General features: G+C 44.8%; 1 protein-coding gene across 5 annotated transcripts in view; it reads right to left on the bottom strand.

Moving 5' to 3' along the window:
* Positions 1–20,696, bottom strand: part of dachd (dachshund d) — a 135,188-nt gene that overhangs the window by 57,638 nt on the left and 56,854 nt on the right. For all 5 annotated transcript variants that reach the window (XM_061841664.1, XM_061841668.1, XM_061841665.1 and 2 more), the window contains exon 2: positions 5,954–6,069. In XM_061841664.1, the coding sequence (XP_061697648.1) occupies positions 5,954–6,069 (116 nt within the window). The remainder of the gene's footprint in view (positions 1–5,953; positions 6,070–20,696) is intronic.

Below are 20,696 nucleotides of genomic sequence, written 5' to 3'. Positions count from 1 at the left end.
GCTGGACGTTAAAGCGCCCTTAAATTGTGACTGAAATCATGGCCTGGACTGATGATAAAAGTTTTAAGACGAGGTATCCGAAGGTTTAAGGAAGTTAACATTTTGAAGGGAACGTCCATCAAATTTAAGAGCTCGCTTTGACCAAATATAACCAGAACGGCCGCGTGAAACGGACTGCGTATTATATCGCAGACTAGAAGATCTCGTAACGACAACTTTGTCAAGAGCTTTGCGAAGATTTACAAAGGCAAGTTGACTTTATGTCGCCGGGATGTTTAAGACCTTTCAATGGTGGATTTATGGATTAAGAACCATTTTCCAAGGCTTCATTTTGAGATATCACATTTCTGACGAACATAAACGAGGCATGTAAGGGAAATTTGTGGCGCAACGTTTTGTTGATGTTGTTTTCGTTTGACTTTGACCAGCAGTTAACTTCTTTGGACTCAATTTGAAAACAGTTAAGGCCTTCAAATATGACTTCTGTGACTTCACGCCTGCACATTTCAATCTGACGACGAGCACTTAAAATAAAAACACCGTTTTGTGATTTTCCTGCAGCGGGTCGTATACATTCATTTCTCTAATGGCAAACGGCGTCGTCTCGTCCTCCCCCCCCGGCACATAAATGAATTACACCGGAGCTCCCGCCGCTCGAGTCGTGGCCGAGCGCGAGCTGAGGTCCCCTCTCCACTTTAAAGGAGATGTCATCTCCGTGCGGTGTCAGGCCACGGCAAATAATCCCATTTGGGAAGTTGGGAATGTTGGGCCGGCGGGCGGGGGGGGGGGGCGGCCGATCTGCCTGTAACGCATCAGCCACCTGAAAAACTCCCTCGGGCACGTGAATACGCTTGCACGTGTGCTTTCGCACGCGTATATATGAGAGTATTTCCTTCAAGCATGTGAAGATGTCCTCTTTTTTTTTTTTTTTTTTTTAAGCTGGAAACCGTGTCAAGGGCACATATACATATGTTAACAACGTGTTTCAACACGCGCTTTGCTGCTCTTGTTAGCGTGTGAAGGGAAGCCAGCACAACAACAGTGTACAGGTTGATTTTAATCCGACACGATCTGCGTGTTTAGCAACAGCAGCAACAACCAAATAAACCCTTACACAATATTTGCAGATGAATAAGTCATAAACACCACAGTGAGGTGGGGGAAAGTTAAACCCATTTGACAAATTTGAGGTGGGTCTGGCCTCCTGCAGCGGCTCACGTTCGCCCCGAAAATTACTTTGTAAAATTCAGTTTCAACCGGAATACAGGCCATTTCATATTGATTGTCAAGATGAGATGCCACAATATTTACAGGTGACGGAACAGTGATTGACCACCACTGACCTCAACTGAAACAGTGACAAAAATATGTCGAAAGCCTACAAAAACGTCTGTACTATTTCCTTCCAATCAAATCAAAAACAATGCGGTGAAAACTGTGGTCAAGGACGAAAAATTGAGTTCACGTCATCAATAGTTCCATTGATCCGTTTTCTTCAACTTAATTGTCGTGAATCCTTCAATTGTGAGTTGAGCTGGTGTCGTAATGGCCACTTTTGACGGGACAGACTTAGAAACTTCCATCATGGACGGCATATTTTCACAAATATGAATAAAATGTTTGGTTGAGTTGTATTCTGGGAATTTAGCGAAACATAACAGCTAGCATGCTAGCTAACTAGTCCCTCAATGATTATGTTATTTCATTTTTCCCCTGAAAGAATTTGATCAAACCTCGGGCTTTAAATGGTTTTCATGTTCCATGTCATGTGACGCCTCAGCATACCCAAAATAAATACATGAATTAAAAATGACAACACTTAATCCAAAAGAAAGAGCAGCGGAAACAAGACGCTTGTTATAAACGTTTTGTTGCTGTCACTTTTCACAGTGCTGAACAAACATTTGCGCGTGTTTGAAAATTAAGAAAAGCAGCACAGGTGAGCCTCATCTGGGGATCTCAAACGGGAACGTTCCAGCTATGCAGATATTGCTCACATCCATCAGTTTTGTTAAATTTCTTACCGAGTGACAGTGCCTCATTTGAGGAAAAAAAACCTTCTGCTTACTGTCGCTGGACGTAGTCACGATCAGACAAACGAGATACAAGGATGTGCGTATCTACGAGAGCAGCATAACCCTAACCAGATCGGTAACTCTTATTTCCAAAACCTTTGTAAGCCTTCTGCCAGGATTGCCAAACAGATTTCCATCTAATGTCGCTGAAAATGGTCACACAAAGTTACTGGCGTCTCTTCAAGTTTGCTGCTCGTGTGTTAATAATCACAACAGCGACGCTTTACTGGCAAATTTTGCGTCAATCACGGCGTTGGAGAAGCCGCCGGCCCGCCGTCGATGCGAGCACAGCCGCTAGCTCGAGTGAAAAATGATGTAATGCGATGTGACGTGATAACTATTTAAAGACGCCGCCATCTTACCATCAATCAGCGCAGTCCAGAGGTGACGACGACGACGTCAATTAGCCGCCTGCTTACATGCTAACTTCCGTGTGGTCAATTATATCCAATTAGGCGACTGTCAAAATCGGTAACTTCCCCTGACATTTACCGCCTAATGCCATCACGGAAACGGTTCAATTATAAGAGCGGCAACGCGTCGGATGGGAAAAGTTGCGTCCGAGCGGCGGTTACGAGAGCGGCCAAAACCGCAATTACTTTATCAGTGGCCTCTGAATACCCCGACTAAATGTCAAGATCAGAGCATCCCTCTGGGCTTTAAAGGGGACGCTATCAAAAGGCTTCTCTGTTGCTCGACTGCGCCGCTAAATAACACGACTCTTTCTCATCATTGTCCTCCTGCGCGCTCGCGTCGGCCTTTGAGTTTGGCTTTCTGCAGACAGCCGCCGACCTCGCCCTTTGCGTTCAAAGCCAGCGATTGTGGCGAACGGGCGCTTCGTGTTCCGTTTCAAACGCCCCGCAGACAACGATTTCTTGGCTCCCGGGCAAAAAAAAAAAAAATAAAAATAATAATGAAGATGAAATACACTTTTGGGGATTACATTAACAGGAAAGAAGAGATAAATACAGGTCTGTTCAAGTAACAGCGTGTTGTACTTTTAGCAGAAAGCATTTTTTTTTTTTTTTTTAGACAAAGAATCATACTTGGGAAGTTTAATTGGTTTGTGCACTGAGCCAGCAGATTCCTTGCAGATGATCAAAAAAAAGCAAAGCTTTTTCTTTCCACTAATTAAAGTCATGCAACTCCAAAGGTTGTGCAGTATTTACTTTCTTACTTTTGTGTGAAAAGAAAAAAAATAAAACAAGACAAAATTTGGAGAGCGATGAGTTTTGCTGTTCGATGATGATCGTTCGGATGTTATGGAGGGAACAGAACGATAAAAGCAAAAATGATGACAAAATGTGAGTAAAACTACGTTGTTGCAATCTAATGAAAAGCATTTATTTCAGGAGTGCTTTTGTTAGGTTAGCACAACGGCCAAAAAATAAAATGGAAAAAAAAAAACTCAATACCCACCAAAAAATTGTTTTCACGATATAAACTTTTTTTCTTGTTTTGAAATCTTCAACTTTTAAAATTAAATATAATTAATTCAGATCAAAACATTAACAACATTTGTTGGGAAATGCTCATTGTACAGTGGGGACACAAGATATAATAAAATATGATTAAAAAAATTAATGTGAAAATATGACTTTTCTCTATCAGCAAAAAACAAAATTATTTATAATTTACTAAATAATCAGTCTTTGTTGAAAAGTATGTATTTTTTAATATTTTGGGATCTATTTTGTACTTATTCCTATCCCAAAAAGAAATAAATGCATTTTTGCGATGAAAACAAAATAATAAAAAAACTGTAAATACATAACATTTTGAGAACGTGATCGCTTGCGATTGCTATCATAGCAAATTAGCTCACCTCCGACGTCTTCAAAGTATATGTCGCAAAAACCTGATCTGTGTGTGACCAAGTCACCGTTTGAGTCACAGAAGTTTCGAAAATGTCCGCACCTCAAAACATCGGAACTTTTATGAATCACAACTTGATCAAAATTCTAAAAGAAAAGTCGCATAAACCGTCTTTTTGGTACAAGACTCCTCGGTGTACTTTAAAAAACATTCATACGGTTACTACAGATACTGCGTGTTTTGATTTTTCTTTGACTTTACTGTCTAAGGAGAGGTTAGGGTTTTATTATTTTCTACCTTTTACAGTTTTTTTTTTTATTGCTATCCAGTTGATTTTTTTTCCTCCCGCAACCGATCGACTGTGACCTGAGATTTGGCGTTACCCTCAAATACTCCAGGGAGACCGTAGAAAGCGAGCACTGCTGTTTTATGACGCCGAAGCATTCAGTAAATATCATTTACACCGAGTCGGCGCCGAAAACGCTGTAACATTGTTAGACGTGTCAAGAAGGAGAGCGCAGCAATATGCAAATGAGCGCTCTTAAAGCCACCGACATCAAAGTAGTCACAATGAAGCCGGCTACAAATAGAACAAAAGCGTTCGTCGCAATAAGACGCGGCCTGAGGGGGCGTCGGGGCCCGAACGCTCGCTGTTGATTCTTTTGGCGATAAGCTTGCTTTAGCGTCAACCGCCGCCTATGTACATATAGCAGTGGAGTGGATTTAATCGCGCTAATTAGAATTCACTCCGGGCAACAAATGCAACATCTACCGGAATAATCTGAGAGAAAAGATCTCCACTCCAATTTATTCAACCTTCCCTTTGTTGTTGTTGTTGTTGTTTTTTTTTTTTTTTTTTTTTCCACAGGGGGCTGGAGGAGACGATCCCTTTTTTTTTTTTTTGGGTGAACGAGTGAGCGGCGGGTGTCTGGCGGCGGGGGTGTGGGTGGTGGTGGTGGGGGGGGGGGCTTCATGTGTCACTTCGGACCCGCTGCCATTTCGAGAAGGTGTTGCAGGGTAGCCCCCCACCCCAGGCAGGGAATAACAACGCTAGCTCCAAAGGACGTATGAATCTGGAATATGACCCACATTTTGGGAGAAAAGTCAAGTAAATAAATTGAAAAAAAATGTACGCCTTTGAACAATCATCACATTTGCGACACGGATTGTAAGAGAAGACCACAGACTCGGATTATCGGCCGAGGTGATGCTGAAGTTCATCTGAGTGAAGATTTCGACTGCCGCGTTAGCTTTGCGCTAGCCACAGCACGGCTAGCCGTCACGTGCGTGTTTGGATCAGTTCCTGTCAGCTTGGTAGGAATCTCGATCTCGACCACTTTTTGGTGGACAAAATACTTTGATCTGGAGGACCGGAAGGAGTATCGAGTGAAGACGGAAACTGCTACATTAGCTGATCGCGTATTGGTTAGCTCTCAAAGGCTCACTATTTGTGATCAAAACGAAGAGTGTTTGATACACGTCGTGTGCTAACATTCTTAGCTGTCACACAATGGTAACAATATGCTAATTGCGGTGTACACTGTAACTTATATCCAACAAGAAACGATATCACGTGAGAGCTTACTTTCTACTTCTTGCTAGTGATTTTCTACCAACCGTGAAGTTTTGCAAGAGGAAATAACAACAGAGCTTACTCCCTTTTACATCTTTTCACTGAACTTTGGTCACAACAGGTGTACTGCGGTAGCTTTTGCTCAAATTGCACAACTGCATTTGAGTCCGTCTAGCTGTGCGGAGGACTGAGCGAAGATGTTAACTGTGACGTTAGCTTGTCACGCTAGCTGCGGCTGGTTAGCTGCAACGTGAGTCAGTTGTGATTAAAAGCTGTGCACTGCGTTAGGCTAGTGGTTGATGTCATTTTAAATTTGTGTGACTGTTTATGTTTAAAAAAAAATTCAATGACTTCGCTTCATTTGATTATTCACGTTGAGTGTTCCAGGGGAGTTTCATAATGTGTAACTCGATTGGACACGAGAAGAAATGATTCCAAATACAAATTGTGTGAATGGGATATTTTGCTTGGAGTGGGAATCCGAGCCTACCTGTGGGTGGGATCATGCCGGGGGACATGAGACCGGGGACCGTGTGGGGCATGATGTGAGGGTTGTCGGGCGAAGTCACACTCTGGGTTCTCTTCGGGGGCCGACCGGGTCTGGAGCTGAAAGGAAAGACAAGAGGGAGGCAGGCAGCAGATGAGAGAGCGGGACGTGGGGGGTGGGGGGGGTGGGGGGTTGCGGCGAAGTGGGCTGGGGGAGGGGGGTGGTGGACGGCGACAGCGACGGCCGGTGTTAACATCAGGAGCGTTCCGCAACCGACTAACACGCACTGTAAATAAATTCCCTTTCAAGGACAGTTGCTTTCTGCAGCTCAACATAATAGACTTCCATAACTAATTAGATTACACGCTGAATTCATTTCCTTTTATTGAAGATCAACCACTTTTTGATGCATAATTCATAGGCCGTACCTCGTTACCTGTTCCTGCGCATTAATATCCCCCGCACTATTTGAATTGCCTCGTTTGCATATGCTAAAATTCTCAGCCCGCGTCAGTCTGGAAATTACACGTTAACTTGTTATAATTATTGCAGTCAGGCCACTATTGATTTATGAGACTTTTAAAAACCAAATATGTGTAGTTGCGGTAATGAATGATATTTTAAGCTTCTTCAGGAAATTAAAAGGCAATGGCTGCCTTAGAAAATGTTCCGCTTGCTTGATTTAATGCGTGCCATCGCTGGAAGGTGCCGTGACAGAGTGATTCAGACCTGTTGGACCACTCCGACGAGGGGGAGTTTTATTACAGCGAGCGAGGGGCACAGATCCAGCCGTGATAAATGACCCAGTCACCTGACTGGGGGAGGGGCGGTAGCCGGCCTTGGAAGCAGATACCGCGATGACTTTCCACACATCTCATTCATTGGCCTGTTAATACAGCTCCGAGTTGCAATCAATAGCTACTTTGCCGGCTTCTACTTACACAGACGAGCCTGCGGGGTGAGAAAAACATATTATAAGGGGGGCAAAGACTCTATAAAAGTATACTCTGGTGTCTCTGCTGAAGATAAATTACGGTGGACTTGACACCGGTGACATATTGGCGTCATAAATTATTTGGCATACAATAGTCTGAGCGTTATCGGGCTACTAAATCCTGTCCGAAATGAGCTGGCGTTCTCGGTTCTTGTTCTCTTTGAAAGATCAGTCAAAACCGGAGCGACGCAGACAAAACAAGACGAGAAATCAAATTGCGGTTAGGCCACCCACCCCGGAGCGGCAGACCTCCGTTCAAAGGAACCGCTTCTCTGTTCATAATAAGACTGCGACGGTCAAAATGTGATGCATGGCGCTCAACGACAAAGCGCAATTACATTCTCCGCTGGGAGAGAAATGTTTGTTCTTGCGCTAATGGGAAAATTAGAAGGACGGCGAGGCGGAGAGCGCGGGCCGACAAAACGTTGGACTGTTGGGTCACAATTGTGCTTCTTGGTGTGGGAGGGGGGTCGTGTTTGTACTCACCAGTCGCAAAAATGTTACTGACCTTCTTGTCATTGTAGTATTTCTTAAAAAGCTATTCTTTACAATCGCGAGGAAAACCGATTATGAACTTCTCAGACGTTTTGCAACCCCCGTCGCCGAGTGCAAATGGTGTTAATATTCCGTTCGTGTTTTGCATTTCACAATATAATGCGCTAATAACAGCTTCCGTCAGCTGTTACCAGCCCAAACTGCGATCAGCGGCGCCTTTAAAATGACATTTTGCCGATGGAAACAGCGACGAATTCATTTGCAGGTGCAAATGAAACGTTGCCGTAAGACAGTCCGTGCTCGTTGATGTCGCTTACATTCTATTTGATTACTTTTCAACAATATTTTTTCACTCATTCGTCTGGTATGCAATGCGAGCTCTGTGTTCAGTGCACTTGCCAGTCATGTTTACAGTATCAGTCACAAAATGGCCGCAGAAGCTGCATCCAGGCGAACTTTGTCAGCAGAATGTGTTTATTTCTCTCTCTACGCTCGTACAAAACAGATTAAACGGCGAAGTAATATTTGTACTGGAATGCTTCAGTTAACGCAAACATATGATGGCGTTTGTAATGATTAATATTGTTTAGTAATGTGGGATCTACACTGCCAGTGTAATATTTAAGTGAAACGCACGCCGTGATTAAAATAAAACACCATTTTCAGTCACTGTGATTTGACGGGCGCCATCGCACTCGCACATCTGCAGTCAAGCATGAAAAATCACCCACGTAAAATTGGTTTCACGAGCAGAAATACATAGATATTGAAAGACGTCGCTTATTTTTGTGTAGTCTTGACCAATCTTGCCTCTGAGCTGCGTCACTGCGTAATTGCGCACTCTCAACGCATATAAAAACCGATCCAGCGCAGTGAACCACAGCCTGACACGTTTTTTTGTTTTTTTTTAACACGGAAGCACTCTGACAACGAGCTGCTGCTCAGCCTACTTCGACTTCCTAGTTTCCCTGACACCGCCCCCCTCCGCTCTTAAAGGGGTACACTCATCATTACGAACAGAACACACACCCGCGACTTTTTATCTGCGGGCATGGCTGACCACACCCGTACACTTTTCATATGTGAGTGACTGCATTTTACGACAAGCGCAAGACGTAAAGCCATTATCAAGTATTAGTATCAGTGAGTGTTCAACGTAAGTACTCAGTCTGAAAAAAGCCAAATGACCAAATTTGAGCGGTATTGCCGTAAAACTGCGATCTATGTTCCGTGAACAAAAAATGTCGAGAGGAATCCGCCTTTTAAATCTGTTGTAGTGACAATGTGCAATGTCTGTGTGCGTGTGTGCGTGTGTGTGTATATATATTTTTTTTTTTCTTTTCTTTTCTTTTCTGAACACTTGTGGCTGAATGCAGCAGTCTCCTCAAGCATTGCGTTGGTTTGCCTTCCAGCCCATCTCCTTGCATTTCCCACAGGCAGCATCGGCAGCAAACGGCCTTAATAGTGGAGTTTATTCAGCCGTGCCTTGTGAGGTTTACTTACCTCGCCGCCTGCTAATAGAGTGCGCTCGCTCGCTCTCTCGCTCGCTCTGTCTGTCTGAATGTGCTGACTCTCACGGCGTGGCTCCAGAGGACTAAAAGCCGACCCTCGTCGAACCTTTTGAAGGGGGGGGGGGGACGTCGGAAAAGAAAAAACTACACAAGCGAGCGAAGTGGCGAGGGAGTGAAAGTGAGAGGGGGGCAGAGTGTAGGGGGGGGGGGGGGCGATGGGGGGTAGGACAAGTGCCCGCTCAACCTGGGAATGTCTGCAAATGTAATTCCTATTTCTATATGCCTCTTTGATCGGAGGAGAGGGAGCGATCGCCGGACAGTTTTGCTGTCATCGCTCTGGCTCGTACTCTGGCTGAATTATTTATGAAAGACCTCAATGGAGGCTACGTGACGGCTAAAAGGTTTTTTTTTTGTTTTTTTTTTTTTGCCAACAATACAAAAAGCAAAAAAAGCTCCTCAAATGGACACACACACAAAAAAAAAAAAAAAAATGATGGTAAAGGATGCAGAGTCAAAGCGGTTCGTCGGTTTGTTGCACCAATGTTGGACTTGTGCCGCGGGCGATGTGGAACACGGCGCCGGCGCACGTCTGCGGCGGTCAAGCTAACCCACGCGGCGCGTCCGCAGAGGAGCTCAACCTGTCTTCCGCCAACAAACATGCCGGGCTATTTATCAAGCGGCAGATGCCGACTTCCCTAAATAGCCTGGCACAGAAAACGGACCCCAAACTAGGCCATTAGCGCGGAACACAGGAAGGAAAACGGAACGCGTGCTTGGCGTTTTCAGAACATTTTTCCTAGCGATGAGCCTTAACCTGAATGTCGTACACTTTGATCACAAGAGCAGTCGAATTGTTAACGACAACAACAACAACAACAACAAAAAGGAATTTAAGTACTGTCGAAGAACAAACTACAAATTGTTGTCTTACAACGACACAAAAATAACAAAAAACGATTTTAGATAGCATTTAATCTTATCACACCAAACAAAAGCACAACAAAATATCAAGATATGTTTTCCAACAGTCTACATTCAGGAGTTTGTATTTTTTCTATCAACGCAAATCCAGTTCCAATGTTTGCTATTGACGTCCAATAAATAGCATTGATCGTCATATTATTGCGGTTTTACATTTACGGAATAAAGTGGCTTCTCCATCTTCATGTTTAAAGAGATACACACATTTGTATTATCATATCAAGGAATATTATAGTAACCCTGCGGCGTCTGCGGTGTCAAAATCTACGACATTCAGAGAGCTTTCTGGGCCACCGCAGCACAAAGTCGAAGAACCGACGGGGAACCAAACAAAATCTTTCACTTTCATTTTAAAGCTCGTTTCACACTTTGTGTGCGGAAATCTTCAAAATGGAGATCTCGCTCGTGAGACAAATGAATCCAGGCTTTGTTGACATTTGAGGGCCTCGCAACTCTGCTGGCTTCAATTAAGCAAGCCAAATAGGCCCCGGCAGCAAATACGCGACGTATCTATTTCTTTGTTTTGTTTTCGCCGTCGCCAAAAGAAAAAATAACGCTGAACTTTCCCTGAACCGGACCCGCTTTAATGGCTCGGCCTCGTGTTGACCCAGCGGTGGCCGGGAACCCGATACTCGCCGACACACCGCGGCGCGGCGGGCAATCGGATTACACGGGGCCCAACACGAGTCCGATTTCGACGCCCCGACGCAATAAAAGCCTCGATAATCGCATTGGCGTTCTCACCCCTGTTTGCAGGAAGTGATGGGCGTAGAATATCGCAAAAGGGGACGGAACCGGCGACTGAGATCTCATTACGCAGAACGCCGCTAATGCGCTGATTACGATCGGTTATAAATCAATCGATAACGTCGAGGCCGAGTGAACGAGCGAGCGCGGTTCGGCCGCCTTCGGTGGATTTTGTTACACGCCTCCGCCGCCCTCCCGTCTTTGGGAATCCGAGCCGATTATGTCAACAGAGACGCTAATATTATTTCCCGGCGTTTTTGATTGAGCTATTAACCTTTTATCTGGGCTTGTGTTTGACGTGCCTCAAAGGTAGGCATGAAGATATTTATTCCATTTCCGCTGCTCGCTCGGCCGACAAACAAACGAGTGAATCATTCCGTGTGTAAACAAAAGGCCTCTGCGGGTCTCCGCCAATCAGACCTTATAAAATATTAACCCAATGTCATTGCCCTTTGAAAATCTCTCACCTAGAATTCCCCTAATTGTTCCTTTTCTTTATCTCTCCGCTGCAGAGAGTAAATAAATTAACAAAATAGCTTTTATCGCCCCGAGTAACCTTTTAACTGAAGGATTATCTGGGGTTTATTTTTCATTTCTCCAGCAGCGATAGCGGAGCGCGCCCCCATTGATTGGTTGGCGGGGGTGGCGGCCAGCCGTGAAAACAAGGTCTTATTGATAAAAACAAAGCGCCTCCTTACCTTTTTTGTTTTTCAAAGTGCCGGGTCGGGCAGGAACCTAAGACGCGTCGGACCGTCAGGGAGCACAAAATCTTTCACATTTATTTCTTTATTTCTGTTGTACTTGGGGCGGGTCAAAGTGTTTAAAAAGTCGCCTGAAGGGGGTTAGCTGCCGCTTGAAGGGCTTCCTATCAATAGTGCCGTGTTCGAAATGAAAGATTTGCGCAAGCTAGCATCCGTATTTTTTAGAGAAAACAATTCAACGGGATGTGGATGGTGTCATTATTAGAAAGCCATGAGTAAAACCGGGGCCGGGGGGCCGGATCAGGGCCGTCACGTCATTTTATGTGGCCCACTGTTTGCTTCAACGGCCATCGTTCCCGCTAAACCATGTACCAAAATTTGAAATGATCGATCTGTAACTTGAGAAACAGCTGAACCAATTATTATCCTTGACTTCTGATTTCAAGCAGTTATCCATTAATCTGTTGTGTACATGTAACAATATATGATATTTAGCTAGTGTCACTCGTGATGGCCCTGTGAGGAAAACCGTATCAGCGACGCGAAGAGCGACAAAATTGAGTTTCACAGCCTGGTGTAAAACGTTAAAACACAACCAGTAATTACCACATGGGGGTGTGTTATAAAGGAAAAAAAAAAATACATATTTACACTAAAGTAAGCATGACAAAGTTACTCGTTAGCGGCAACCTTATTCGTCACATACTGCTGGAGCGCACCAAGGTCCATATCTGTGCGCAAGTCAGAAAAACGCACAGCTACGCACTTTTCTGCCTGTGTGGATTCTCCAATCCACTGAAATTTGTCATTTAATCAGCTTCGCGTCAAGATACCCGCTTTGGGTGGAGCGTTCCTAAAATGTGGCCGTTTCTGGTCAAATCTGGTTTTCCGACCATTCTCCCGGCAGTAGAAGCGTTTTACGTACCACGAGTTAAGTCCAGCGCAGCACCGCCACCTGAAGGCAAAACATGCTGCACTTGGAGTTTGGATTAAGCGCCAGCGTACGCCGCCGCGCATTGTAAGAGATTTCCAAAAAAGCTATCAAATAGTTTAGAGACTGAGCAAAAAAACATTTGACAGCGCTGATCAAAGAATTGCGGTGATTCTGCTATTACAGCAGTGATATTTATTGGCATGGAAAATGAGAACCGGCTCCCATTTTTCATTTACGACTACGAGGAACAATTCTGCTTAAAACGTGGTGTCGGCGGCGAGCATTAAAGGACGAGTTTGGACATTTTTGGAAAGTCCCAATGTTACAACTACGTTCATCGTAATGACACAAAACGGTGAGGTTCTATTTGCTTCTATGCCTACGTTAAAGTCTGCAGCACAGGAAAGGTCTGGCACAAAAGTGGGCTTTATTTTCCCGAGGATTTCAATCATCTTAAGAAGTCTCTGGAAAACATCGCGCTCCGTAATTTACAGCCAGCCTCGAAATTCAGCATTCTTTGGTTTGTGCACTCATTTTGAGATTACGGACACAAGTCAAGATGGGATTTTTTTGGTTTGCTTTTTTTAAGGAAGCCCGTCATCCCTAAAAAAAAAAATCCCATTTTTTTGGACAGTGGGAGTTTGTTCCTTTTAGTCAAAATGAAAACACATTACCGCTGTTGTTTTTTCTTCGGCCCAAAACTAAAGTCGGTAGTCTAGCTCGGTGAAGACCGCAAGATTTGCTCACTGCGCACACACGGACAGAAGCTTGTCGGCCAACACCAAAGTGCAGATAGCATCGGGTGGCCATGCAAATGAACGCTCCTGGAACATTGTGAATCATTTACAAGTTTCCATCCAGGGGCCATTTCCTGCTCCAAACATAGCGCATTAAAAGACGAAGACACCAAAGTGGCCGGCGCTCAATCGTCCGACGAGTTCATCTTTCACGCAACTTTTCACGTTTCAGTCCGGATCACCGCCACGGATTCAACAACCTGAGCAGCGAGACAAATTGGCTACATTGTTGCAAACCGTTCAATGACGAAGGCAATAGCTACGCATTAACTATTTCCTTCATCACGCAGAGAAGAAAAACTGGGATGATTTATATTTCCTGCTGACCTTGGCAGTCTATTGCTTGTGATGATCGTAATCTCGCAGTCACGCTGTGATCCATGAGAATATATTCGCTCATCCATCTTTTTCACGCAGCCATCTATCCCTGCGCCTCATCTTGTATCTGCGCTCGCGTTCAACTTATTCTCGGATTATCTCCATCAGCTTCCTCTTGCACCTGTCAAACAGACGCCCGGCGCAGGGAGTCGCATAGGCCTTATCTCATCAAGATTGCGGGCGACTTGATGAGGGCGGAGAAGAGATTTTTATTTATTAGGGATGGGAGAGAACAGCTGCCTCCGCCTCGCAAACTGTGAAGCTTTTGTTGCACGACAATACACGGCAGATCAAATAGTGAGGAACCCATCGTAGGCGAAGGGTGCGGAGGCCTAGCTGCGATTCAGTCCTCGCTAAAAGCCTCCTGAACTCCCGTCTGGGGCCTGATCCCTGTGCGGGCCGCGGCTCGGGATCAGGACTCCCAAAAGGACTGCTCGCTTCCCAGTGCTCTTCTTTGCCGTCGTCGGAATCGCCGCCTCAAGCTAGCCTCCAGTCAGTTAAGAACATTTCTACCCAATACCTTCGCATCAGATCGGGTCGCGGAAATCCTCCACCCGAGAACGGTACCAAGCGAGTTCAAAGGAGTTTTAAAAATCAATTACAAATGCAATTCGTCACACAAAGTTGTCGCTGGGTTCATCATTTTCGTTCATTTCTCACAAATGGCTCCAAGACGACACTCCACTTGGCGAAAATAAGGCATGTACAATATCAATTGTACTGAAAAGAAAAGTGACATTTTTATCGTCATTGTTATCAAAGAAGTAAGGCCCTGACCTTGCTGGCGAGTTCAGTTTGTTCTGTTCTTTCCTCTTTGAGTGAACCCCCTTTTTTATTTTATTTTTTTAAAACTAGCAGTACAAATCAGAGCCGTTTGCTAAATCCCCCAGAACCTGCTCCTTTCATCACTTCCATCCATCCATTTTCTTAGCCGATTATCCACACGAGGGTCACGGGAGTGCCGGAGCCTATCCCAGCTGTCATGGGGCAGGAGGCGGGAGAGGCTCCCCGTTCCAAAATATCTCCTCATTAATTTTCCACTATTTGCACTTTTCTATTGGAAAGGGTAGCAAAATATTTACCCAGTACTGGAACACATTATCACCGTCTCTGTGTTTGACAGGCACCATCGCATTTGCAAAATCTGCACAGTCGAGCACGAAAAATCCCGCACGTAAAATTTGTTACGAGTAGAAATACATAGATATTGAAAGACGTCGCTTATTTTGTGTCGTCTTGACCAATGTTCGCTCAAATTGCGCACGAAAACCGATCCAGCGCCGTGAACCACAGCCTGACAGCTTTTTTTTTTTTTTTTTTTTTTTTTTAAAAAACACGGAAGCACACGGTCTCTAATGAGCTGCTGCTCAGCCTGCTTCTACTTCCAAGTTTCCCTGACACTGCCCCCCTCTCCTCTTAAAGGGGTACACTCATAATTACAAACAGAACACACACCCGTAACTTTATATCTGCGGGCATGACTGACCACACCTGCACATTTTTCAAATGTGAGTGACTTTTATCAGGCTTTGCTTTGGGGTCACGCGTCGCTGCAAAATATCCCAAAACATTCAACTTTTCAACACACTTCACAAAACTCACCAAATTTGCAGAGAAACACTTGACTGGACCGGGACAAAATTCTAAAAATGAGAATTACAGAGGCACATTTAACAAAAAATCTCGTCTGATGATGCCGGAGATAAAAAGAGAATATTTGTGACGCTTATTTATCAACTTCAGCACGTTGCTGTGTCGCGTTTTCCTTCTTTGGCCAGTTCCACGCCATCCCCTGAAAACGAGCACACGGATGCGATTCGAACCCGCTCGCTCGACAGAAATGTTGCGCAACGACGCCAGTTCCGATACATTTTCACGGTAGGGAAGCGGGACTACTGTTCAAACTCAGCCAAAAGTTCATCAACGGACGGCCGACTGTAGCGCTCCAATCTTTTGGGAGGAGACTTTCTCATAATCGCATTCCATTAGAGCCGTTTGAAGCCTCTCAGCTGTGAAATTCAATCTGCAAAACATCTAAAACACTATAAATTGCTGATTATAAAGCGCGCTCCATTAAAGGCAAAAAAGATTTCATAATTGCCGCCGCCGCTGCCGTAACTACAGAGTAAGAGTGTTCAGTATCACATCAACAGGCCGCGATAATGAGTAAGCAGGCTTCCCACATCACGCGAACTGACGAGGAAAGCCTAATTGGTTGACTTTTCGACGCCTAATGGATGATTCTCTTAATTAAAAAGATACTGTTGCAAATGTTCGGAATCAGATAGCGCTTCAAGTAAACGCAGTTAATCAAATGTACGCCAGTGCGCGGTTCCAGGAAAGCCCCAAATGAGATCGCTGGATATGATGGGCTCCAGTATTTATTATGAAACGCCTTTGGTTAACAAAACAGAGCAGGTCTTATCTTCAAACTGTGAGGAAATTTCTCCTTTTTTTTTTTTTTCATGAACTGTGATGCATATGAAACAAGTCTTCAAAACAAGGCTTTAAAAACTTACCCAGTCAGGGTGCCTTTGAGGATATTTAATTAAAATCTAATCCTGCATTCATTAAGGCTCACATAAATTAAGCTGTCATTCATAAGATTTATGGATTCTCATTTGCATATTGCATACAATTCATCAATTACTCAAGTATGAAAGGAGCGCATTTCCCTTGGAGCTGCCTGCTAGCCTGCCAACATTTGAAATGAGAGAAAGAGCACGACTGTCAGGCATTCACGGCAAACTTTTTTTTTTTCCACCCCCCCCCCCCCCCCAACCAACCAACCCCCCACAATGTCTGCCGCGTTGATTAATCTCATTTCCTGGGCATCCCTTACAAGATACGTACACAGCGCAGCTACACTTTTCAACTTTTTCAATTATTTCTCCTGTCCTCGCCGAGGAACTCTGAAAGCAGGACACGGGCTACTCAGGCAGACTGGAGGCTACTTGTGTCTTTATGTATAAAACATGTCCTTTTTGCCGGCGTAATCGTAAATTAGAGCGCGAGGGGGCTGATGGAGAGGAAATGTCGTAATTTTATTACGAATCCCATCAGGCGGATATTCCGCGCGCTATAACAGCATTTTTCCCGTCATGTTTCTGGGGGGGGCGGCGGGGGTGGGGTGGTGGGGGTGGGGGGTACGTCCGGCAGGCTTTCTGACAGGGGCAACAAAGACGATAACAGGTGGGGTGGGGTGGGAGGGGGGGGGGTGTCGAGAAGTGGTCAGATGTTCCTGATGCAGCATGAAAGTAATCAAATTGAGGCTTCAATGGGTGAAAGGGTGTTCAACAAAGTCCGCATGGTAAATAGGTATTAAAAAAAAAAAAAAGTACAAAATGGTTGTGAAACGCTTCACAAGGCTAAATAAACAACAGCAAGTGCAACTACAAGATCAACGAGAACGACTCAAATTCCCGTCGCGTACAAAGTTCGACATTCTGACAGATTGTTTGTAATTCATTAAGTCACCATAAATGCAGTCAACATTTTAAAGCAATACCTGCACTTAAAAAGTGTTGACATGTACCGTAATTCCCGACCTACAGAGCGCACCTGGTTACAAGCCTCACTGAGTACATTTGTCAAGGAAATAAATGAATATTTGGCCGCAGCCATATAAAAGCCGCGAGTGCCCACATTGAAACACGAGATATTTACAAAAAAAAAGACGGTACACAGAAAGAGGTTAACGGTAGCACTAACGCTAGCGCAGATCGACTGTTCTCATGCTTTCCTTTTGGGCTCGCGTGCCCCCTTGCGGCCGTTAGAAAAAAATGCACAAATTATTATTATTATATCATCACTGCATAAAATGCAGGGTTGAAAGTGTGTGAAAAAAAGTTGCGGCTCGTAGGCCGGAAATTTCGCTACAGGGTTACTTTGAACAAATGTGCGTCGTACACATCTCTACATTCGCCTGTTGGGAAATGCGATGGAGGCAATGACAAACGTGCCCGGGAAAGCAACATCCACCATCTTGTCTGTACCTGAAAGTCTCTAACATAGCCATTAAAAAAAAAAAAAAAATCATAATAATTTTCTTTTTTATTTTTATCAAGTTGTGCTTTAAAATAACTGACCCAACAACCCCAAAAACCTGGAATATTTTTAAAATATCTCCATTTGTAAACAGCAGCTTTACATTTAAAAAAAACAAACAAACAAAAAAAAAACCAACAATGATCTTTCAATCAGATTTAGAAGGATTAGGCAACAAAAGGTACATCATCTTTGACCTGAGCCGAGCACTCGCAACGCTTCCGTCCTGACAGCGGCGGAACAAAAAGCGCGGGCGGCGGGCAACTCGGCGCTAAACATAAAAAAAAAGTCCTGATTTGGCTGCGAGGCTACGGCGATCGCGATTGCTTAAAGCGAGCCGAGCGTGGACGGATCTCAGATAAAAGGTCAGGTGCAAGCGAAAAAAAAAAAAAAAAGAACCAAACAGGCCACTCGCCAAGACGCATGGAATTAATTGACTCATTAATATGCATGGATAATAAAGATGGAAAACAAAAATCATTGTCGAGCATCCCCTTTTAATGGCTCTTATTTTCATCTCGAGGAGAGTCAGTCTCCAGGGCGTATCAATCTTTAAGGGGGGTATTTTTGAGGTGGGGGTGAGGAGGCTCTCTTCGAGTCACCTCGCTGTTGTATGCTCGTGTCCTCCCCGGCAGACAAAGGCGGAGTTGTTCTGCTGCGGGGATTAATTGAGAATTAATCCCGCTTTCTGGCAGCGGAGCAGACCGGCAGTTAGGAGTGAAAGTCATCCTGAAGGGGAGTTAATTGGTTGCCCCGTAGCGAGACGCTTTTGGAGAACACAAATCCACTCGCGTTTTCCTTCACGTTGTTACCGTTTGAAATCTTGGTGGAGCGCGACTTCAGATGGAGTCGACGGTTAAAGGCTTTCGCTTTCAATTCTGGGGCTGGGGTGGCGGTGAGCCAGCGGCAAAGGACGGCAACGGCGGCGGGACTTGAGAGTCTGAGGGCTCCGAATTCCCGAGAAGTGATGAAAGTCGATTTTAGATTGGGGCTTTGCCACCTTTGCCTCTCGGATCGGAATTAGCATCACGATCGTAGCGTCATCTTAAAATTGTTGGTTAACGAGCTAACAAGAGCACAAACGCAGTTTTGTCCACAGCGGCTATTTATTTGGATCAGTTGAAGGATTTGAAAGTGTCTGTGGCAAATAGCTACGCCGTCGTTGCGTCCAAGACTTTTCTCGTGTTCAGCGATGGCCAGGCTGACTGTCAGCTACGGCTCGTCGCTTAACGTGAGAATTTTGGTGACCAAGTTCTTGTCTCGATCCAGATTCACTTCTGGAAGTGTGACAAATAAAAGCAAAATCGTTCCAACCTAAAAGTCCTTCAACGGCCATCGTCAGAGGGCTTGAAACGTTTTCTCTCCGCTTGAGTGGGGCCGACGTGAGTGCTCCACCTCCCTAACTGTTCCAAAAATGTTTCTTAGGTTCATCGGAGATCACAGTATGCAACCCTTCCCCTAGTTCTTGTAATTGAGCGCCGGAGCGGCCAAAGCAGGGATTTACTGGCGCAGAAAATGAAGACATGAATGAAAAACGTTGTTTGTGCAAGACATAAAGGTACTCAAAATATGGCTGAGCAACTCAAACAAAACTTGGAATTCATCTCTCGGACTAAACTGTCAGAAATGGTCGAGACGATTGCAGGAAAAGCAAGAAAATCAAAGAAAACAGATCACACCAGTGGACGACAACAAAACATCGTCAATAACGTCCTCGTGATCATAAAATGAATTTAAAAAAAAAAGCAACATTTTTTTCTGGGTTTCGCATCGGGGAAACGCAACAAATTCACTCGAGATTTCCTGGTGAGGTTTTGGGAGGAAAGCAGAGTCACAAGCGCAAGTTGAAGCTAAACAGGAAGAGCGTCGCGATTAGCATTAATTGCACTGAGGATTGAGATCCTGTGTGAAACTGTCAACAAAAATTATCTTCTGTTTATTCCCATTTTTCGCCCCCCCCCCTTGCTCTCGCTCTGATTTCCCCAATTATTAATGAAAAGTAAATACAGAGGAGGAGTCCAACAGCGATCCGAGGGAGGGAAAAGAAACGTTTACACAAACTCGAGCGTTTCTCTGCGTTTGTAGCCGTGCAAAGAGGTCGGGATCGGGCCTATTTTGCACCGCTGGGGGAGTGTTTCTGTTCCGGCGCTGGGCCTGATCAATTTGGCCGTCTGCGCTTGAAATCCAACAAGGAGAGGCCCGCCTGCGAGAAGCGTACATGGAAGAAGTACGCTTCTCCCCTCCCCTCCCCTCCCCATCCCTCCCTTTTACTTCAAAGCCTGCGCATTCCCAGACGAGCATTTGTACCCAGTTAAAGACAAATCAAAGCGCCTCCTCCGCAAGACACGGAAGACTCGGATTCCGTCTGTGTACATGTGTGTGATCTTTTCTTGCGGAAGACTGCTCGAGCAAAGAACAGGAAATAACAGGCGCTCCCGATCCCGACTGGAGAGGCGGCGTTCGGCTCGACGTTTCATGCGGGATTCGCTGAAAGCGTTATCGACTTCCTGTCGCACAAATAACTCCGTTCGGGACAGCCACTGCCTTCGGCAGGACTGGAGAATTCTCTTCCCGGATCGGTGTCAGCGTTCGCCCGTTCCCGACAAACAAACAATTGTCGCTGTCGGTTTAACACTGACCGCTTATGACTGCCAATACAATCCTGCCGTCATTGTTAGCTTACTTGCAATAGTTACGGCTCGAACGGCAATTTCCACGTACGATGTTTTTTTCGTGATATGAAAAGATAAATCATTTCAAAATGTTTTTCCACCATCGGTGCGAGCTGTAAACTGTTCAACTCCAAATCCTTTCAAGATGGGGAATTCGGGTGAGTCTCGTTTGTTTTTTAGCGTAAGCTTGACGATGGTTTTGCACTAACACCGTCTGCTATTCTGAACTTCTTAATTCCTTCCAGTTTGTCCAACGCCGCAGTTCCCGCTCAAGAAAAACAGCCTGGAAGCACGATGGGATTAGGCCCCAAAAGTTCAACATCGCCTTAATCGTTTTCCCATGTGTTTTGGAAATTCTGTTGTGATCCCACGGCACGAGTACATCTTGCTTGTTTGTCGGAGATATTTGAGATTCAGACGTTTATGAGTTTTTGGGACGAACACGGAACAAAAAAAAAAAAAAAAAAATTGCGTTTCATTTGACAGCGC

The sequence above is a fragment of the Syngnathoides biaculeatus genome, chromosome 14, assembly GCF_019802595.1.
Source record: "Syngnathoides biaculeatus isolate LvHL_M chromosome 14, ASM1980259v1, whole genome shotgun sequence".
In the NCBI taxonomy this organism is placed as follows: domain Eukaryota; kingdom Metazoa; phylum Chordata; class Actinopteri; order Syngnathiformes; family Syngnathidae; genus Syngnathoides; species Syngnathoides biaculeatus.
Note: the sequence above shows the minus strand (reverse complement) of the source record. Positions and strands in the feature narration are given on the sequence as shown.